This window comes from Dreissena polymorpha, chromosome 12 (assembly GCF_020536995.1).
Source record: "Dreissena polymorpha isolate Duluth1 chromosome 12, UMN_Dpol_1.0, whole genome shotgun sequence".
Classification (NCBI taxonomy): Eukaryota; Metazoa; Mollusca; class Bivalvia; order Myida; family Dreissenidae; genus Dreissena; species Dreissena polymorpha.
In genome coordinates, this window is record NC_068366.1 from 73011411 (window position 1) to 73035582 (window position 24172).

General features: G+C 34.8%; 1 protein-coding gene across 3 annotated transcripts in view; it reads right to left on the minus strand.

Annotated features, from left to right (window-relative positions):
* The window catches only part of LOC127853965 (transient receptor potential cation channel subfamily M member-like 2), a 67410-nt gene that overhangs the window by 22367 nt on the left and 20871 nt on the right, over positions 1-24172 (minus strand). For 2 of the 3 annotated variants that reach the window (XM_052388847.1, XM_052388848.1), the window contains exons 14-26: positions 23645-23745; positions 22472-22697; positions 20094-20314; positions 18262-18370; positions 17659-17787; positions 13197-13232; positions 10613-10867; positions 10093-10267; positions 8132-8288; positions 5949-6148; positions 3993-4119; positions 3189-3369; positions 1865-1949 (exon numbers count right to left, since the gene is read on the minus strand). In XM_052388847.1, the coding sequence (XP_052244807.1) occupies positions 1865-1949; positions 3189-3369; positions 3993-4119; positions 5949-6148; positions 8132-8288; positions 10093-10267; positions 10613-10867; positions 13197-13232; positions 17659-17787; positions 18262-18370; positions 20094-20314; positions 22472-22697; positions 23645-23745 (2002 nt within the window). The remainder of the gene's footprint in view (positions 1-1864; positions 1950-3188; positions 3370-3992; positions 4120-5948; positions 6149-8131; positions 8289-10092; positions 10268-10612; positions 10868-13196; positions 13233-17658; positions 17788-18261; positions 18371-20093; positions 20315-22471; positions 22698-23644; positions 23746-24172) is intronic. The other variant, XM_052388849.1, reaches the window with a different exon arrangement.

The window sequence follows — 24172 nt, forward strand, 5'->3', positions numbered from 1 at the left end:
CCTACAGATATGAATTCTGACTTGTTTGTACTCCCTTAGAAAATAACATTTAATTAAAGACCTCTCTTATGCGATTCAATTTTTAAAAGCTTCATTTCCAAACCAAGATACTAATGAGCAGCAAACAGTATAAAACCTGAACCAGGGTGCAGAATCAACGGGGTTTTCACAAGGGCTGGACAGAATGTAATCACACCGTTAAGAACTTTATTCTTGCAAATATCTCAAGTTATTGAAATACATTAGCAACAAGAGATGTGTTTGTCAGAAAAACAATGCCCCCATTGCGCCGCTTTGAAGCCATACATGTATATTTGACCTTTGACCTTGAAGGATGACCTTGACCTTTCACCACTCAAAATGTGCAGCTCCATGAGATACACATGCATGCCAAATATCAAGTTGCATTCTTCAATAATGCAAAAGTTATTGCAAAACTTTAACCGAGGTTAAAGTTTTGGGACACACACAATGAATGACAGACAGACAGGCAGACAGGCCAAAAACAATATACCCCCGATCTTTCGATCTGGCGGCATAAAAAGTTATGATAAAACTTTAACGAAGGTTAAAGTTATAGGAAATAAAAATACAATGATATTTGACCTTTGACCTTGAAGGTTGGCCTTGACCTTTCACCACTAAAAATGTGCAGCTGCACGAGAAGTAAGTAAGAGATTTAATGGAGAAATGATTTTTTTTACCTTTGACCTTGAGAGATGACCTTGACCTTTCACCACTCAAAATGTGCAGCTCCACGATATACATATGCATGCCAAATTATTAAGTTGCTGTGTTCAATATTAAAAAAGTTATGATAAAACTTTAACGAAGGTTTAAGTTATAGGAAAGAAAAATACAATGATATTTGACCTTTGACCTTGAAGTTTGACCTTGACCTTTAACCAAAAAAAAATTGCAGCTGCACGAGAAGTAAGTAAGAGATTGAATGGAGAAATTAAAATATTTTTTTTTAATTTTGACCTTTTACCTTGAAGGATGACCTTGACCTTGACCTTTCACCACTCAAAATGTGCAGCTCCACGAGATACACATGCATGCAAAATATGAAGTTGCTGTGTTCAATATTAAAAATAGTTATGATAAAACTTTAACAAAGGTTAAAGTTTTAGGAAAGAAAAATACAATGATATTTGACCTTTGACCTTGAAGGATGACCTTGACTTTTCACCACTCAAAATGTGCAGCTACATGAGAAACACATGCATGGCAAATATCAAGTTGGTATGTTCAATATTGCAAAGTTTTGGGACAGACAGACAGGCGGGTGGACAGGGGGGGGGGGGGCGAGGGGGGGGGAGGGGGCGGACAGACAGGACAGGACAAAAACAATATACCCCCAATCTATAGATCCAGGGGCATAAAATCTATAGTGCATAAAAGACAGTTTTTCTTGCAGTTTGTGACGATATCTTCTTAAGGCATAAGAATAAACCCTTGAATACGTCTAAAATCTGTGACAAAATTTCACATTGTGTGAAACATAACCTTGTACAATGCATGCAGTGATAATGGATTTTTTTATCAATAACACATGCTTATTAAATAAAGTAATTATAGTGTATTTCACATTGACATAAGCAGCAATAAAATCTGTCTTTTATGTCCAGTTTAAAGTTCTTAAGAAAACTTTAAAAAACTTATTTGAAAGAAAGCACCACTTACAGTTGTGTTTAAATCCAGTAAAGTTAAAAGGTGGAAACCCAAAAAGGCATGTGATCCTGCACCCTTGAAAAGACTGCAAGTTAATTGAAGACTGTTCTGGTTTTTTGCAAGTTGCATATAACCATTGTCACTTTGCTTCTGAGTAAGAAAATGGTAAAGATAATATATACATGTGTACCTTTTTCTCTCAGTTCCTCTGGTGTCGGAGGAAGGTTATTGGCTCCAGGGCTGTTCTTTTTCAGGGTCTCTACAATCCACTGTATCTGAAAACCATAGCAAGGGCTCAATTAAAGCAAGCCTCACTCTGGGGAAAATGGGCTAAATTTAATGCATGTGCTAACATTTTATTCTCAGAGTAGCCTGTGCAGTCCTAACGGGCTAATCAGGGATGACACTATATGCCTAAATTGGAATTTTATTTACTCTATACTTCCTTCAAATGAAAAATTCCATAAAAAGCGGAAAGTGTCGTCCCAGATTATCATGTGCGGACACCACAGGCTAATCTGTATCAACACTTTAGGCAAATGCATTAAGCCCAGTTTTCTCTACAATCCAACATAAAATACATTTGTACAATTATGAAAGTATAATTTGTTTTCCTAAGTTCAAGGGCAAATGTTTGTGTGAAAAAATATTGTGACATACATAAAACAAGAGCACCGCCTAACGGCTGCAGACCACTCATCTATTTTTTTTTTTAAAGGTGAATACTTCAATCAAAAAGGGGGAGGGGTGGGGATGGAGAAGGGTGTATAGTGTGCGGTCATTTATTACATTATATTTCAAAAGTAAATTTTCAATTTTCTAAGTATAAAGGGGCCATAATTCTGTCAAAATGCCAGAGTTACATAACTTTGCCTGCACAGTCCCCGTATGATAGTTAGTAAATGTTGCAAGTATGAAAGCAATAGCTTTGATACTTTAGGAATAAAGTGGACCTAAACACAAAACTTAACCCAATTTTCTAAGTATAAAAAGGGCACATAATTCTGTCAAAATGCCAACCCGAGTTATCTAACTTTGCCTGCCCAGTCCTCTCATGATTGTAAGTAAGTGTACCAAGTTCGAATGCAATAGCTGTATACTTTTTAAGAAAGAAGGACCTACACACAAAACTTAACCTGACGCAGACGGCGACGCTCAGGTGATGACAATAGATCTCTTTTTTTTTTTTTAAATAGATGAGCAAAAAATGAAATCTTGCACATAACTATGAGGTTTCATGTTGACATGCAGAAAACTGAGAGACTAGTTTACAACCAAAAGTACACATGTGCAAATTGACAGACCAACCGACCGACCAAGCGACCGACCAAGCGACCAACCAAGCGACCGACCAAGCGACCGACCAAGCGACCTACCAAGCGACCCACCAAGCGACCGACCAACCGACCGACCAACCGACCGACCAAGCGACTGGTTGATTCCAGTATACTCCGCAACAAACTTTATTTTCAACAAAAACAGGAAAGGCAACAAATTGTATTCATCATACACACCTGATGCTCAAGGCCTGCAAGTCGACTGTCCAGTTTTGGTGGCAGTTTGACCTCAACGCTTCTGGGTGACAATGGCGTCACAAGATCCCGTACCTCTGCTGGGCCTGTTGTCAATGACAACTGCCCAAACTGGTGTTGCTGCTCCGTGAGATCATCTATGCGATTAATGAGAGCCTTCAGCCTAAAAGGGTTAAAGAACTTGTCCATTGTCATTAAAAATAAGAGACCCTCGCTCTGGGAAAATGGGGCTTAATGCATGTGCGTAAAATGTCAACCCTGACTGCACAGGCTAAGGATCACGCTTTCCGGTTTTAAAGGAAGTCTCATCTTAGCAAAAATCCAGTTTAGATGGAAAGTGTTGTCCCTGATTAGCTTGTGCAGACTGGACAGGCTAATCTGTGATGACATTTTATGCACATTTATTAAGTCCTGTTTACCCGGAGCAAGGCTCAAATATATGCTAATACCCGGCCATGTTCTTTGATTTTTGTGGGTTTGTCAACAATCAAGATTTTGTATCTTAATTCAAGTCAGGGTCTAGTAATGGCCAGGTCTAAGAGGCCTTTTTAATATTTCTGATTACAAGTTAAAGGTCTTAATAAAAATAACATATTTGCTCACAATTTTAAAAGAAGAATTTGATACGAAATGGTTAACACTGACAACTCTGGATGATATAAGGTATATGAATTTGTTTGCATTGTGTAAAAATATCAGAGAAAGAAAACTAAAATAAATTGTGCATTTAATAATTGTGTCATTCCCCAGAGTTTAATTAAAAGCATTAGAGTTTTAATTTCTTACGTTTCATTTGAAGAGCTGACTTTGAATTCCATGCTCTGGAACTCTTTCTTTTCCCGTTTCTGATGGTATGCATCTGCTATCACATTTTCCCATTGAACAAGCTCCCGTTCATGTTTGAACTTTCGTCCTGAAATTATTGAACATATACCTAAAAAAACACTCACAAACTAATTTTTTGGACATAGTCATTTTATTTTTTAATAATTCAGTTTTCTTTTATTTCTCATATTATTTCATGAATTATTATTGAGTACTGTGAAACCATTTATTTTCGTCAGCACGAAATTTCGTCCTTTTTTTAAAAATGACTATTTCGTCAGCACTTAAATTCGTCCATTTCTGGTTTTGAAAAAAAAGCGGCCGATTTGTTTGTAATGTTTGTAATACATGTAATATGCGGTTGCGAAAACATCGTGCTGGGGAAAGAGGGGTGCCACTTGGTAGTCACTTGCAGGAGGTGGGCCTTGTTTGGCATATGCCTCTTTGTTATGATTAGCGGATAAGTGGGACTGAATAACCGTTAACGAGTGTTTTAAACAACGAAGCCAATTAGTCTTTTTCCATTACAATTACGGACAACCAAACACAAATCAATATGTTCTTCATTAATTTGTAATAAAAGCGCAGAACATATTTCAGTCAGGTGTTGATCACACATCATCATATTTTAATTGCGTTTACTAGTATTGTCTTTAATCCGGATTTGCCGCGTGTTGGCTGTATAATCTGCAACACCTCTGAAAAACACATACACACAATGGGTAATAAAAATGTTAACAATTAGCGCTAATCAACACTATTATACCTAAACGAAGTCGACGCATTCGATACAGCCTTATTGCATTCGCGTTTTACAGGAAATGTCAGTTGTCAGTACACTGTATAATGTAAACCCCTTTGTGTCAAAAGCGGATTAAACTTGAGTGTGAATAGTCGACTGTTTCATGTTCTTTGTATCAATACCATCCGGATATCTGTACTATAAGTATACCAGTCTACAAACAAGGTGCGCGCTTCCGCATATGGATATTCAGACGTTCCAAAAATTGACCTACGGTTTAGCATTCATGCCGTCGAACGCATTTTAGCAATATAACTCGTTTTTTTTCACTATTTCTTTACTTGCAAAAAATACTAGTGGCTTATAACTTACCTTGCAATCTTTTTTTCTCGCATTTTGCGAGTGTGCGAGTGTTAATTTCGAGCCCTGTGTATATGCGTGGATTACGCTGGATTTAAATGCCTCATGCCTACGGTAATTCAGTCTTATTTGTTTCAAATATGGGACATGATTGTTCGTTAGGATCTTGAATTCGTCCATCGGTCGAAGGACGAAAAAGACGAAAATTAATGTCTGGTGAATAATAATGGTTTCACAGTATGTTTCATTAGTGGTTCACATAGGTTTAAACAATTAATTGGTTGAGAAAGCGATTTGGAATGTTATGAAGGAATATACTTATTATTTTAATCAAACTTGCTTTTTTTACAACACACCGAGTCACAAAACAACAACACACTTATTATAATAGTAAAATTACAGTTCTAAATGAAGCAAAAAGGTCCACAAACTACAAATAATACAAAAACAAACATTAAACGACACAAAGACAACATTATTTATATTGAAAGCAAAATGCAGGACAACAACAGTTACTGTAATAAAGTATAGGCACCTTGAAGCAATTTATGAAAGGAACACAGCTTACAATATTAAAATGATTACAAATTTTGTCTAAAACGAATATATCTTGAACATTTTCTAACAGAACTCCATCCATATCTTCTATTTGTCATGGAAAATCCTTTGTACAAAATAGAACAAAATGCTCTCAATTTAAAACGTTCTAAACAAACATCATCTTCAGAAGACAGTTCATTAATAGATATCCAAAAAAGTTCATTGTATTAAATTCAGAGGTAAAAAAGTCCTTTGATGATATGACATGTACTTACGAAAGTCATTGTCTGCTTTCTGGTTTTGCAAAGTTTTGCAACACAGCAAGGTTGCAATATACTTAAACAGCAGGATTATATGGACAAACAAAATCAGCGGCGGACAAAGCACAGGGCGGGTGTAGTACTCATAGATGAGGGAATACCTCTGGAAGCACCAGTGTTTGTCCGTGTTGTCCTGAACACTCTGGAACGTATAGCTGGGAACAGAATCACACAACACCATAAACGTAAGCGGAGAAAAGCAAGATGAACAGAGAGGGAATAAACATAGAGCCATTACATTTCTGCATGCACTGAAAAATATAATGGCAGAAACACTTTGTTGCACATTTTACAAAAATTTAACCTAAAAATGTTTAAATGACAAAAAACAACAACAGATAAAATCAGGTCAAGATGAAAAAACAAAATTGTGCATGAAGTCAAATTGAAATACATAGCATTCCAAAAATACAGAAATAATTAGCATGTGCTATAAACAGCGACACTATATATCTACAGTCTATACAATTAATTGTTATATGATAGATTCTGTTGCAGTAAAAAGATAAAATGTCTGGATTCCTCGATGCTAGAAATAAAATAAACAGGCATGCAAAACATAACTAAAAAAATGAAACATCCAATAAAGGCATCTGAACATCAAAAATAAAAAAATAAAAGCAAACTTGATCAACTAATGGTATGAACTGCAGTATATACTACAGCAACCTTTTGTATTAGAAATTTGTTTCTGTTATTGTAATTTTTATAATTAGCTTGCTCCTGTAAAGAAGTAGGTTCACATGTCCAAAATTAAATAAAAGGAACGCATTTTGCTGATAAAATGAAAAGGACATTATGAATATTAAATCAAATCTGGATGGGGCCTTCAAAAAATTGAATAGCAAAGTGGTGGAGTATTATTTTCTACCAGTTCATACAGGTAACTGTTTAAGTTGGCTTATGATGGAAACAAAAAACACAGATTTGACAAAAAGAGCCTTTATGTGGAAAAATTAGGCTTAATGTATGTGAATAAATTGACACTTTCCACCTTAACTGGGTTTCCATTTAGAAGAGACTTCCTGTTAACAAAAGAATCCATAAAAGCAGAAAGTGTGGTCCTTGATTAGCCTGTGGGGACTGCACAGGCTAATCTGGAATGACCCTTAACGCATATGCATTTAGCAGACTGAAGAGGCTTCTCTTGAAAAAAGATTTACACATTAGTCCAGTTTTCTCAGAACAAGGCTCAAATAAACACCTACTATGAGAGTAACTTACGAACTCCATGCCTCCAGTGACTACTAACACCTTTATGCCGACCACAGATGCATTTGAGAAACTTATAAATATAGTGGAACACACTCAAGGGTGGAACAACTGCGTTCCTGCGACAATAGTTCATTACAATTTCATATCGCATGAAGTACCAAATTGCATCGGTGTTCTGCTGTGTTATTTCAAAAATGTTGCTGCAAACGTGTAAAAAACCTCGTGAAATACAGATGCGTAAAAATAAATAAGCAATATCATGCTAAAATTGATCTAATGCAATATGCGGCACGCATAGCTCCAGACCAGACTGTGCAAGCATGCAGTCTGGTAAGGAGCTACCCTGTCTGCTTATAAGACCCCAAAACCACATAATAATGTATGACTTTAAAGTGGATAAGTTACCCCCAGACCTGACTGTGTATATGCACAAACAATATATGGCAAAAATCTCGTTTTTCGCAGGATGCAATTTAATTGCATGAGTCTATGGTTGATTAAAGTCAATCAAAATACTTTTAAGCGACATATCATTTGCAAGTACATGTTTTATAATGCATATCACTGAAAACTTATGTTCTGTGTATATGTTTGTATTGCTACACTGTCAAAACAAACACAATAAAATGTTTGTAAAACATCATCAGAAGGTCTTGTCATAATTTAAATCAAATTTACACAGAATCACTTCACTATTTTCATACTAAATTTCTTATGGGGTAAGCTTTTCTATAAAAGCATGTATTTGAGGCAATCAAGGGATTTTTTTTATATCCAGCCTTAGATTCTAAATATCTTTTAGAGATTAACACACAGACTTTTGAAAGCTCTAAAACAGATTTCACATTATTACATTTGAATAAACAAGCATGAATTAATCGGAAAAAAAACACACAAACATAAAAATGAAACAATGCTGGCACCTGAACATGGCAATGAGAAGGTTGAGAAGTAGGACGTTAGCAAACATCATGTAGACGCCCATCAGGATTGGAACCACGACCTTGCCCACATCGCTGGGGCACCGTGGGCTGGTACCGTTACTCCATAGTATCTCATCAAACGAGCAATTCGGATCACCTGTAGGGTATGAATACAAGGCTTAAATCTTACAATACTGCCGGCAATATAGACGTCCACTATTCGTTTCAATTAAGTTAAGTTCTGGGGAAATGTATGTGCGTAAAGTGTTGTCCCAGAGAAGCCTGATTAGTCAGTACTGGCAAATGAGACCCTTTCTGCCTAGACTGGTTTATGAGACCCTTTCTGCCTAGACTGGTTTTACCTTGAGCAATGAGACCTTTTCTGCCAAGACTGGTTTTACCTTGAGCAATGAGACCCTTTCTGCCTAGACTGGTTTTACCTTGAGCAATGAGACCCTTTCTGCCTAGACTGGTTTTACCTTGAGCAAAGACTTTCTTTAAACTAAAAATACAATAAAAATGGAATGTGCTGTTCCTGATTGGCCTGAGCAGACAGCACATGATAATCTGGGATGACACTTTACACATACCAGTACATTAAGGTAGCGCACCCCTAATGGGCACATATACAAATATAATCTAATTAATAATTTTCTTAATCAGCATCATTTCACTGAACTACATGCAAATTTGTAGGTAAGCTTTCTGTGCTTTTAAAAAAAATATACCAATTTTTTCAAAACCACCCCCACGCTCGGCTTTTAGCCAGTTTATTTTCACCCCAGGGGTATATAAAAGTTCCATAATTCATTCAAATTTCCAAATATGGGCATGCAGTTGGTGTGTACAGATGCAGTAAAGGTGTTTAAAGTTTAAACAAGATGAAATAAGTATTCTTTTACAGACATTTATTTTTTACACATTTTTATCTATGGAAGAGCGCCATGAAATGTAAGTGATTTCAGCAAAGTAAAAATTGGGTCGGTTAAAAACAAAGTGTCATAAAATTCAAAATAGTATCATTTAAGTTATATTTTAAACTTAGTTTTTATAGGAACACTATATACAGCAAAAATACCAAGAAATCGACAGATTAACCGTTTACTTTTTTAAATAAAATAAAAATGCAACATGCATCATTCGTATTTTCAGCAGTAAATCACACAATTTAGCCATAAAGTTGTTTTAATTTTAAAAATTGAAGGACGTGCATAAAAATTTCAACATATTTATCAATAAACATAGCTTATATGCTATATTAAATCAAATTACGTTAGAAAAGAAATAAAACGCATCGCAAAAAGTATGTGACGTCGGCAGGATTCGAACCTGCGCGGGAAGATCCCATAAGATTTCTAGTCCATCGCCTTAACCACTCAGCCACGACAACTTCGCATTAGTGCAAGCTTAAATTAGATATCCATAAGTAAACAGGTAAAAAGGCTCTTTGATCTTTGAAGAAATCGGGAAATTGTATTTTTCAGATGATATTTGAATCAAAGTCAATATTTATTGTGAAAATAATGTATTCTAAACAAATTATGTAAACATATATCAAAATTCAAAGTTTGAAAAAAAAAAATTTATCTCTCGGAAATAACCGATCATTGAAGATCGGCAATGATCGTAAAATAAATCGCGGGAAATCATTAGGGGTGCGTTACCTTAAGCCCAGTTTTTCCACAACATGGTTCATTTAAAGAATGTGCACAACATTTATATTGCCCTTTATCTGAACATGTGAAACATTTCATAATGAAATTATATTTCCACTGTCACAAAAATATTCATAATTTTTGTTTAAATACTTCATCAAACATTCAATATGTACAGATGCTCATTCCTTTGCAAAGTCAATTATACAGTTAGTGAAGTCAACATTTAGCTTTTTCGTGGGGGGCTTGTTTGTTTCTGTTGTTTGAAACGAAAGCTATCAGTGTATGCAACTGCTTCATACACACCTTCAATTTCATCGAGGAACAACTCTCCATAGATGTTCCAGTAAGACTTCCTGATGACCTGCGATACTGTGCTCCATGACAGAGGGGAGTTTGGATACAAGATGGAGTGGGAAGCAATGGCATATGACACAATAAACACCATCAGGATCACAAGGAAGTACATCAAGTCTTGTACCTAGGGTCAACAAAATATACATACACAAATAAATGTGGTACTTTCAATTAAGTGAAGGATTTCTTCTACTATAGATTAGTGATATTCTAATTCATTTTAAATATCATTATTATTATTATTATTATTATAATTATTATTATTATTATTATCATTATTATAACTATTATCATTACAATAAAAAATAGTTCAAAACAAAATATAGTTAACACCAAAAAAAAACATTGAGAATTTTAATTATAAATCAAGGTCATTTTCTCAAATATTCTTAAGATCTTAAATATTATCAGTATTATCAATCACTTAAAAACAAAAGGTTACTCATAAATTGTCCAATATGACACTAACCATTTTTCCAATCATGACCAGTTTGGGTCCCAGCCTTTTGTGCACCGAGAAAATGTGCAGCAGACGTAGAAAAAATGAGATGAAGTTCAATGCAAGGAACACCCTCGCAGTCTCAAATGTGTTCTTGAACGGTAAGAAACGCAGGATGATCCCAATTATGAAGAGACCTATGGTGATGATGTCGACGATGTTCCATGTGTCCGTGGTATAGCTTTGCAGTTTGGAGAACAGGGTGGTGGAAGAACTGGTAACCACCTGAAAAATGAAGCACACAAAAACTTTCACTGAACTTGGCATATACCAGTGCAACAGCATATATCTAATATAAATTTTTGTGTATATTGTTCACATTTTTTTACGCTTCATTTTGTTGATGAAAAAAAAAGGGGCACTTATATATGACATTTGACAATATCATTATAACTGTTAATAAAGATAACTGGATATCACTTTTATTTTATTTTCAACTTTCATTTTTTTTAATGTTTTAGAAAGTTTAACGCTTCTACCATAAGGTCAAATGAGTTTTAGAAACAATTGGAATAAATGTCCTCAGGTGCGAGGGATGATTTATAAACATTGGCTAGAGAAACTTATGGATTTAATTAACTGAGTTGAAACTATACTTAATAACATTGCTTCTTCAACTTTCATTAAAGATGGAATCACAAATACATGTACCTACTGTATTATGTATCTGACCATTTGCTTTCTCATGCTAGATAATGCATTAATTGGTGTAAAAAGAGTATACTGTTCAATTGGGAACATAAAATAAATACACTATATAATACACCAACAAACGAATAATAATCTTACTTGGGCATGGAACTAAAACCAAGAACAATTATATTAATGCCATTTTTGAAAAATTAAGAACAAGACATTTTATTTTACAGTAATTGATCATTTAAACCAATAAATCAAAGAGCAATGTAGGGTTTAAGTAAGAACCTTCAGTGATAGCATTAGTTCCATCAAAGATTTTACACTCACCTGCTTTAAAACAAATAATTTTTATTATAACTGTGTTCAGTCTTCAAATATTTCAAAAACATCCTTTGTGATTGAGACGTTTGGTGCGTTTCTATTCAATTGGTTAACAATTTAATTTATCATTTTATTACTGATTTTTATTTTACCTTCAGTTATTTTGCAATCAATGTGAGGTCATACTTGTATGTAAAGTTATTTATAGCACAGAGTCCGTGTTTATAGGTAAAATAACCTGTCTCATACTTAATTATTAGATTATGGCATTAACATATAAAAGGCGACAAATACCAGCATGACCTTAAATACATGTACTGGGAAATATTTATTTTATATTAAATTAACTCTTATATGTGAAGGCACCATTAAATGTTTGCATAAACAATTTACTACATGTGCATGTACAAATGTATATGGCAACAGAAAGGAAGTCAAACAGCAAAAGAATACAAAACTACTAAAGGAAATTTAATTTACCAATATGACCAACTTTTAAGAGAACACAGAGTATTCAAATAGAGCAAACACAAAATATCTGAAGAGTTTTTGTTTATGAAAGGACTAAATCAATATTTTCTACTCAGTTTAAAGCCACACACCTTGCCTCTGACTTTGAAATGATATACATGTTAGTAACGGTAATCAATACATATAGATACAATTTGAAAGTGTACAAAATTGTCATTAAATCTATTTTGTACCTTATAACCACAGATATATTCTAATTGGCATAGATAAAATTAAATCTATAGCCTAGTTAGCAAGTAATTTATTATTTTTCAAACAGTACCGCTTTTTAAACCGAAAGTAGGATTTCTAGATATATAAGTCCATTCATTTCGACAAACGCGATTATTTTTAAGTTTTTCGACAAATGCGATTATTTTTAAGTTTTAAAGCGCAAAAAAGACAATTTTTTATTATTTCTACCTTAATTACCACCATATATATTCTAATTGGCATAGATAAAATTAAATCAATAGCCTTAAGTTAGCAAGTAATTTATTATTTTTCAAACAGTACCGCTAATTTAAAACCGAAAATAGGATTTCTAGACGTATACCTCCATTTCGACAAAAGCGATTATTTTTAAGTTTTAAAGTGCAAAAAGGATGGATTTATACCTTGTAACCACCAGATATATTCTAATTGGTATAAAATATGTTTCTTATTTATACTTAAATTTACTATGCCAAATAAGGTGTGCGGCTTTAAGTTAAATATTGCATAAATGACAAAAGAGAGATGAAGTTATTACTTACTCTAACACTAAGATGAGCGTAAACACTATACATTGAAACTTAGTAAACAGTGTTAATATAATTTTGTTGTATTGGCCGTTTACACAACATAGGATTATTATTGATATGTTTGTAATGAAGCTGCAGTGGAATTATAATTGTCTGACTAATTTTAGTAGGCGTGAGTCGATTTGATATGATTTTACACAAAAGGTGATGATGAGACACTGGAATGTTTACAAACATGAGTATATAGTATTGTTAAAAATATTATCAGTGTAAACAGAAAACAAAACACAACAATGGCTACAGAGGGTTTTACAAACTAGAATAAAAATTAAAGACAGTACCTCATGCTTGATTGTTGTATTAATTTCTCGAAATATCTAACAAAAGGAAAGTTAAACAAGTTATTTGATAAAAACAAAATGTTTAACCATCCTGGGAGTACCGACAACATAAAATATTGTCATAAATAATGCGTTTGTCTATACTTTTGACTTGATACCTACAATTGACGTAAAGGGTCCACAGAAAACAAGTACATTTTAAAGGCTAAACTGAGTAAAAAACAGATGTCAGTCCTTCTCCAAAATACAATTTTCATGTATTTGGAAAATCACAAATAATACTAATTTAAGCATTCCTTGGTTTTCATAAGAATGATCTCCTGCTGATGAGATTCATTTTGTTCACATTTGGAAACAAGGTGCAAGCCTAGTCTTCCAGGATAAGTTTAACCCATTTATGCCTAGTGGACTCCCCCATCCTTCTAAATTGGATCAATTTTATTCCAAACTTAGGGAAGTCTAGTATTTTTATTTCTATATTAAGAATATTTCTTGCAGAAATTCCTTTAAGCAAACAGCGCAGACCCTGATGAGACGCCGCATCATGCAGCGTCTCATCTGGGTCTACGCTGTTTGCCAAGGTCTTTAATAATGGGTTAATATGATAATGTTCTTTAATACAGAAAAAACTTAAAATACGTCATTTAACTCACATTCCTTTGCATTCTGCATACAAATGTTATTATTATTTTGAAATAATTGGGCCATGCTCTGTGAAAAGGAGGTTTAATGCATGTGCCTAAAGTTTCATGCCCGATTAGCCTGTGCAGTCCACACAGGCTAATCAGGGACGACACTTACCGCCTTAACTGGATTTTTGCTAAGAATAGACTTTTTTTAAACAGAAAATTTTAAAGAGAGGATAAAGTCCCTGATTATTCTGTGCGGACTGCACTGGCTTATTGAATCTGGGACGACACTTTACGCACATACACTAAACCCCCTTTTCACATACAATTACAATGCATTATGCTACAGTTTACAAGCAGATACATATCTTTTTATGTAACTGAATAATCAATCAACTCATTCATATAAAGCATTAATTTTTACTTAAATTATAAACTTACTAATAATCTAACAGCTAGACAAGATCATTATTTATTTCCAATGATCAAAACAAAGGGAAGATTTTTTTGTAATTTCTAGCATACAGAGTCTTAATAATTGTTTTGAATAAACTCACACTTTCTAACATCTATGACTGCTATATTGTTTATGTTACAATTTTCAGTGAAGATAAATATCACAGTAGCATAATGCACTAAAGTATTTGCCTAGCCACAATAACACAATCAAGCGCCGGTTAAACCAATCCATTAAGACTTAAGACTCAATTACGCTCAGCCGAATGCAGTTGGCAGTGTATTAAATCATATCGAAAGGTCCATAAAAAAATTAATAACGGCTTCCTGAATTGCTTAACACACAATGTCAGCAAATCTTGCCATAATATCCACTATCATTAAATAATTGGTTTTATCTGCAGTCAACTTTATTGCTAGTCTTACACACATTTTAAGAGGTCAAGAAATGTTCTTCACTTTGTGCAGCATTATATAGCAGACAGAATAATTAACTGAACTTACTTCAATGTGACAGATCATCTGGTTTTTTAAAACAAGAAAGTGTTTAATTTGCATAAAAACACAACAAGCGGTTAAGGTCCAAACTTAAATATCTGGGGATAAAAAATTTCTTTTATATGTCATAACTAGTAAACCTTACAATAAGATAAAATAGTCATATACTTGTGTTAATTTATCACTATGAGTCTATAAAACCTACGACACTCGTACATTAATGAGACATTTATATTAAACCATGCCATTTACCACATACATACGCATGTGGACTGGTTTGTAGTTCTTTCGAAAATCAAATGAATTTAAAGACCTTCCAAAATAGGTTAAAGTATTAAAGGCTTCATTTCCAACCCTTAGATAATGATGAGCAGCAAACAGCATAAAGCCTGAACAGCCTGCTAGTTACTTACAGGCTGTTCTGGTTTTATGCTGGTTGCATCAAGCCTTTTTCACTTTGCCTCTGAGCAAGAAACTGCTACGATGCTTTCATGCTTTCTAATGTTTGTGTTTTAAATAATCATTGCGATATGTTTACAACATTATAACATGCTACATTTTACACAATGTTAAAAAAACAACAAGGTAACATATCATGAATTTTTTGTTTATTTTATCCTTTGTGAATATTAAATTTTATTTATACATTGCCCGTGACCTCATCCTGGAAAATGCATATACTCTTTGTACATAGCTGTAAAGCCAATCAGTTGATGCACACCATGTATTGTTAATTCAAACTCATAGAGAATTTTCACTCTCTAATTTCATGTTGTAAGTAATTGAAAATCATGTAATTTATATGCAAAAAAATCCCCAAAATATATATCATGCAGAACAATCAAACGTGTGTTATCACAGCATTCCATTAAACAAGGGCTGTTTGTAAAACATGCATGTCCCCCAAATGGGCTGTCAGTTGTAGTGGCAGCCATTGTGTGAATGTTTTTTGTCACTGTGACATTGACCTTTGACCAAGTATCCTGGAAATCAATAGGGGTCATCTGCCAGTCATGATCAATGAAGTTTCATGGTCCTAGGCCTAATTATTCTTGAGTTATCATCAGGAAAACATTTTACTGTTTCGAGTCACTGTGACCTTGACCTAGTGACCTGAAAATTAATAGAGGTCATCTGCCAGTCATGATCAATGTTTCTCTTTAGTTTCATGATCCTAGGCGTAAGCATTCTTGAGTTATCATCCTGAAACCATTTTACTGTTTCAAGTTACTGTGACCTTAACCTTTACCTAGTGACCTGAAAATTAATAGGGGTCATCTGCCAGTCATGATCAATGTACCTATGAAGTTTCATGATCCTAGGCCTTAGCATTCTTGCGTTATCATTCCGAAACATGATTTTACTATTTCAAGTCACTGTGACCTTGACCTTTGACCTAGTGACCTGAAAATCAATAGGAGTCATCTGCCAGTCATAATCAATGTACCTATGAAATTTCATGATCCTAGGCCTAATATTTCTTGAGTTATCATCAGGAAACATTTTACTGTTTCGATTTACTGTGACCTTGACCTTGAAGCTAGTGACCTGAAAATCAATAGAGGTCATCTGCCAGTCATGGTCAATGTACCTATGAAGTTTCATGATCCTAGGTCTAAGCATTCTTGAGTAATCTTCCGGAAACCATCTGGTGGACGGACCAACCGACCAACCAACCTACACGTGCAAAACAATATACCGTAATAACTCTATGTTTTTGGACACTTATAAATAATTATTTATTTTCGTGTCTGAAAACTAAGATACGAAAAATATTCACAAAATACAGGTGTCCAAAAACTTAGAATAAAAAATTAAAGTGTCCGAAAATAGTGTCAATTGTATCAACGACTACCGGTAATAGCAAGCGCTTGTAAAATACCATGCCATGTAGTATAAATTACAGTTATATATGTTTGCACTGCATTTTAAATAATTTTTTATGCTTAATTTATTTGACAGACAGTTACTACAAGGTTGTATTTTGACCAACGAGTTCAAAGATGAGCATGTTATGTACCGATACTCGCTAATATGAACCTGTAATTAACGCAATAAAAAAAGCAAACTGTGAATTCTTTGTTTATTTCCGATGGTTGTTGTCTAACACCTTCCATTGTTCTTCTTAAAACTTGCAGTAGGGTGCATCACACTTTGAAGCGTTTAGTATTTGTCACAGTTATTTTACTGAGAAGGGGTAGTACAATTGCGGTAGATAATTGAACTGTTAATTGGCACAACCCCTGGTAATTGTCACAACGCTTACCGGTATGCTATCGGGCGAAACCATTGTTTTATACCCGTTTACAAGGTTATTTACCCAATGAAGCAAATGTAATGGTCTGTTGCCCTCAGGTATGCAGGCACCTGCCATGTTTTATGGTGTTAATCTGGTTGTAAAAGCCCATGATCGAAGTGTTATTAGATATCAAAAACAGAAATTTGGTAAAATAGCGCTGCAAAATATACTGTCCGAAAACTTAGAGACATTACTTATGGATGAAAACTTGTGTGTCCGAAAATTAAGAGTCACGAAAAATAATTATTTTTGCTAAAGAAAGGGTGTCCGAAAACTTAGAGTGTCCGAAAACATAGAGTAATTACTGTACCCCCTCTTCTTCGAAGGGGGGCGTAAATATATATCTCATGCACAACAAATAAGATTTTATCATCACATAATTTAATCTACCATATATCTGTGTTAACATTGAATTTGAAAATTCTTACAATTCAAAATACTGAGATACTCTATGGAAATCCTGTTCATTGATCTGATATATCATATACTGAGCTCTGATCATATGCTGAGATCTGATAGATCTTATACTTAAATCCGATACTGAGATCTGATAGATCCCATACTGAGATCTCATACATACCTGCCGCACTTCCTCCATGAAGATTGTGAACACCCACACTATGAGCACCATTTCAGCAGCAGACACTGTTGGCGTGAAGTTGAATATCAGAATGTATGTGTACAGACTCAGGAAGACAATGTACGAAAGCTGCAATGAAACACACCCTTTTCTTATAATTAATTTTAGTTTCATCACTCTATTTAATATGAATAAATTAATACATCAATTGCAAAGAATTTAAATAATTTAGATATGCTGCAATGTTAGAGATTTTTTACTTTTTGAATATCAACATTAATTTGCTCCTATTTAGCCAAAGCACTCATATGTCAATCAGCACAAAATCACCTGCGCCACATACCGTATTTTAAATGAGAATGGGCTACATACCATATTTTACATGAGAATGGGCTACATACCACACTATACATGAGAATGGGCTACACACCACATTTAACATAAGAACTGGCTACACATCACACTGTACATGAGATGGGCTGTACACCACATTGTACATGAGAGTGGGCTACACACCACACTGTACATTAAAATGGGCTACATACCACATTGCACATGAGAATGGGCTACATACCACTTTTAATATAAGAATGGGCTACATACCACATTGTACATGAAGATGATGACAGGAGCAGTAAAGAAATAATACAGCTTTTGTCTTGGTAAGATCTCATGTGTATTTGGCTTGTTTTGCACAGTATGTTCAGATTTCCTGCAAGAAATAATGAAAACTAATAACAGGACAGACAGACATATTTTATTTGACTTGCTCAATGTAAATCTTTAATATCACATGTGGTTAGTATTGATATACGTCAACATGTATATTTGCAGAAAAACAAGTGTAAACAAGATATGTGTTTGTCAGAAAAACAATGCCCCCTATTGCGCCGCTTTGAAATAAAACTTCAATATATCATTTGGCAGGTTCAGAAATAATCTCCCCTTTTAAGCTTATTGCTTCCCCTGGATTGTATTTTTTTATTTTGACCTTGAAGGATGACCTTAACCTTTCACCACTCAAAATGTGCAGCTTCATGAGATACACATGCAAGCCAAATATCAAGCTGCTATCTTCAATATTTCAAATGTTATGGCCAATGTTAAACTTTTTGGACGGAAGCACAGACTGACAGACTTATAGACTGACAGACGGACTGTCGGACAGTTCAACTGCTATATGCCACCCTACCGGGGGCATAAAAACATGAATATAAACAGAACAAATGCATATTGAAGTACAGAGGATGAACAATTGGTAAATTACGTTATACAATTTAACAAAGTCCATGTGATACTCTACCATTCCTTAACAATTAAACAAAGTTTTATCAGTTCAGAACTACTAGTTTATTGTAGCAATTGCACATACTTAATCACCGATGGATTATTACAGAAATGTTTTTTATGTTCTTCTTTCTTTTATCCACAAGTGTTAACAAACATATACAAAATGAAATTCGTGCTCAATATCCATGGCAAAACAACAAAGAAAATATCTTTCTTTGACAATAACAATGTCTTCAAAGACAATATCAGTGACAAGAACTGTCTCTGTTCGTGCCGCAAATACCCCAAAATATGTGGGTTTTTCGTAGGGCTTGGCAGTCTAGTTTCAAGAACTAGATTTCCATCATGACAAGCTTCATACCTATCACAATTTTGCCTTCATACCTTATATCCTAGTTAAGATTTGTCTCGGACAAAAATTCACCATGAAAATTCACAAGTGCATAACTCGGAACTGATGAACACAAGAGTTATAGCTCTAGTGCACTGCACAACTCATCATTGTGATCTTTCTATTCAATGTCAAGTTGATACCTCTTTGAGCTGGCAAGATATGCCCTTTTCAAAATTAAATGTAATGAATTATCAAATAGCAATAAACTCTCAAACAAGAGCACTGCATAACGGGTGCCAACGCTCGGCTGCGGGTGCAGATTCTAATAAGTTAAAAGCTTGTCAGATTTTTTTTTAGAGGTCACATTGACCTTGACCTTTGACCTATTGACCCAAAAATGAGTGTGGCGTGTATAACTCATCAAGGTGCATCTTCATATGAAGTTTCAAAGTTGTAGGTGGAAGCAGTTTGAATTTAGAGCCAATGTTCAAAAGGTTAACAAAATGTAAAGGTTTTAGCACGACGCCGGACGACAAGCTGGCTATGACAATACCTCCGAAAACAGCCCAGCTAAAAATGGTGGAAAGAATTTCTATTGTAGAAATGCTCTAAACACAATTTAAGAATAAAATTTAACAAAGGGCAATAGCTCTAGAAATAGGATAGCATCCTTAATAAGATCTACCTTCCTTAAAAATTTCATGTTTCAATTTTTTTTGTATGCTTTGTACATGAAATCCAACATCTGGATGACAAAGATAGACGGACAACCTGAACACACTACATATAGACTAGGAACAAATAAACTTACATGGAAGACCGACTCTCCATCTTGTTCAGCTTAGGCTGCTGTTTCTGGCCTTTAAGAGCGCTTGGTGGCCTCTGTGAAGGCTCGAGCTTGGTGCCCCCATTCCTGCCCAGGGAGCCTTGACCCAGGGCCTGGGGGTGGTCGGGGTTTGAGGACAGGTCCATGTGCACGTTGAATTTGAGCAGGGGCACAATAAGGAAGGGACAGAACATGCAGATGAGAAGCTGAAATATATGTTCTTGGGCTATTGATGCTTCTGCATGTACATCTGTCTATGATATTTGCAATTAAGCGAAAATCGCATGTGGATATCATGTGGTTACTACATAAATATAATTTAATGGCCATAATAAAGTATTTTGCTGATAACAATTTGCATCCACTGAAAAAGAGGGTTTCTAATAGAAGTTTCTTAATTTGATAGAAACATGCCATAATCTAATGTGATTGATTTAAGCAAACTATAGCATTTAATTTTTGGTGCTCTGAGAAAATGGGCTTAAATGCATGTGTGTAAAGTGTCGTCCCAGATTAGCCTATGCAGTCTGCACAGGCCAAAGCAACTTCTACACTCCATCAATATATTACCTCCACTTCCACAATACCTACGATCAACTTGTCTTCATTTGTTCAATTTATGGATTATAGAGCAACGTCGGCTATTATCGACCATGGGTAGTTATCGTCAATTTCTATTTTTGGCCTTTTATTCCACGAAAGATGGTAAATGACGTTATAAATTACATGATACATGAACACGTCACTTTTCAATCTTTTCGATTTGAACGAGCTCAACTGTTTACGCAAAAAAAACAAGTAAGTACAATTTTACTATACTAAAATTTCATGACGTTAACACATACAATAAGGAGGATGCCGTTTCTGTACCAATGTCATGTGTCCTTGGCTGCACTCGATTGAATACCTTTCTACTTAAATACAAGTTTAATACATGGAGCAACGTTCGCATAGCAAAATCGTGCGTGATTTGACATTGAAACTTCATATATCAGATGTGTCGATAAATGCCAACGCAAATTTATGCGATAGGCAATTATCGACAGGTTTTTATTTAAAAAAATAAAAAAAATAAAAGTCTAAACACTATTTGAAACGTGTTGATATATCGCGTTCAGCTATAGATCTTGCACCTATAGATATTGCGATATGCGATTCATAAAAGAAAGGCCTTCTAGTACGTCTTTGCAGCAGTCGAAATTCAAAAAACATTGTGGCGAAGGGAGAGTCCTCATATTTTCCCTATGTTTTCAACTTTAATTTGGTTACTATACGCTAATTCTTTAATAATTTGGTTCTTTTATATCGATGCTTTCAAATTCGTTTGCTGAAAAATAAGATCTATTAACACAGGAGAAGGGTAAATTCTTTTTTTGTCTTTTGCTTCCGTCTAAATTGTAAAAAATGTAATGATGTTTAGGTTTGCATAACATTGTAATATGACCTGCATTATCTGTTTTGTTGCTGGTAAATATATGTCAAAACAAGTTAGAGTCCAGAATTCGCCAAAGAAATTGGGCCTGGCTATTGAGGCCGTTCGAAATAAGGCAATGTCTAAACGCAAAGCTGCCATGACGTTCGGTGCGCCTAGGTCAACGCTCTTAGATAAGCTGAGTGGGGGTGTCCTGGAGGCAAGGACTCGTCCTGGTCCAGCAACGGTCGTATCGTCAAAAATGCATTGTTATAATTGTTTACGTTGTTTTATGTTTAAATTGCTCACGATAAAATGGAATTAAATAATGACAAGTTAGAAGAGTTTTTGAATTGTTCACTTGAAAAAGTGTACGATGTCGCCCTCTGCACAGTCAACTTATGATGACCTCCCTTTTTTTACTTATACAAATTGGCGCCGATATTTTATACCAACCAATGGCAAGAGCGTCCGTTAAATATTCTATATATAACTTTCTTTTCTTTTTGCAGCGGCTGTCATCGAAATGGGTCAGTCTAATGTCTTAAACTGTCGATAATAGCCGACGTTGCTCTAACAGGTTCTGTATTTAGTTCTGAATTATATTTTATTTTATTTATTTTTTGTACAAATTTCCTTTTTGTATTATTTTATAAATGTTAGTTAATTCTGTGGTGGGTGGTTTTTAAGCTACCAAGACATGTCATGTATTGATTTCACATCTAGTTATTTTAGGTCATATGTTATCTCGTGTCAGCCAATTTTCAATAGAAAATTCAATACATGAGCCACACACTGTGAAAACGGGGCTTAATGCTTGTGCATAAAGTGTTTTCCGATATAAGCCTGTGCTGACAACACAGGCTAGTCTTGGACAACACTTTATGCATTTGCATAAAGCCCCGTTTTACCACAGCAAGGCTCATATCTAATTTCGGAGTGTAATCCCTACCCTGTATATGCTGTTCTCCTGGGCCAGCCTGCCATGCCAGATACTGTTTAGGAGGGACTGACACGCAGTCTGTGATATGAACTCCTTGTTATCGGCCTTTACTGCAATCAACATGCACGTCGTGTCCCCCCAGTTGGACAGTTCACGTACAAGAAGATCCTGTGCCTTGTGCTCGTCTGTCGTATGGCACTCGCTGAGGACCCCAACCGCCAATTCAGACCATTCGCTGAAGAAAAAGTATCCAAGGTTACGTAACACTGGGATAATTTTGTCACGTTATTTAATTACCAACAATTGTTTCTTTGAAAAAGGATTGAACAACTGTCATATGGTATTCACAAAGGTCTGCCAATTTAGACCATTTGCTGAGTTATCATGGTTACATAAGAATGTTGATACAATATTAAATTGCCAACACTTGTTTCTTAATTAAAGGAATGAAAAAAAGCAATTGTTTCTTCAAACAATAGTACCGCATAACGGGTGCCAACACTCGGCTGTGGGAGCAGTTTTGAATAAATGAAAGCTTGTCAGATTTTATTTTTAGAGGTCACAGTGACCTTGACCTTTGACCTAGTGACCCAAAAATGGGTGTGGCATGTAAAACTCATCAAGGTGCATCTACATATGAAGTTTTAAAGTTGTTGGTGGAAGCATGTTGATTTTAGAGCAAAATGTCGACGGACGGCGGACAACACGAAGAGCCAGCTATGATAATACCTCGGGTTTTCTCCTAAAACAGCCGAGCTAAAAATGATCATATGGCACTCGCTTAGGACCCCAACCACCAATTCAGACTATTCACTACAGTTATAGTTACCATGGTTACGAAATAATTTCGGAACAATATAAAGTTGCCAGTCATTGTTTTCATTCTTCAAAAATGGAGTGAAAAACATTCAATTCTATACCAAGTATGTTAAATTGCAATAATGTATAGATATTAAACAATCCAGTATTTAATTTACTTGCTTGTGTGTGAGACCAACAATACTTCAAAAGAGCAAACATTATTCTATTCTAAACTAAATTATTATTTCCCAATTTCAATTATTAATAATTTTATAATTTTTAATAAGTCATTTAATTAAATGTCAGACTTAAGACAGTGGCATAAGAAAGTATTTAACTTTCTGCACCAATCTAAACAACCAAACAATCCAATGCTCCTACTCAAGGCAGCCTTGAATGGTGATGACCAACTCTGTGTCGTCTGTCTTGTTCTTCAACATCTTTAGTAAGTTGTATCCAACGAGAGCAGCTGCTATGGCATCCTGTATTATATCAGTAAAGAATTTTCATCACTTTTTTCTATGGAAAATGTATCAGTTCTTGTTAAATTGAACATTTTATTTTCATTTTTATGATATATTATTTTTCTATCACAAAACATTGTTGAAATATTTGTATTTCTATCATCGCATCAGACAAATGAGGTTTACTTCAGGGTAAATACTGGTATAAAGGTTAAAACTAAAATGACACCTTTTTTAATCAGTTATTTGGGGTATTTGGGGTATTTTAACTTCAATTCTCTAGCAACACAGCAGATAACAAGAGATGTGTTTGACCCCTTCTGCAGCGCTTTGATACATGTTTTTTTTACCTTTGACCTTGAAGGATGACCTTGACCTTTCACCACTCAAAATGTGCAGCTCCATGAGATACACATGCATGCCAAATATGGAGTTGCTATCTTCA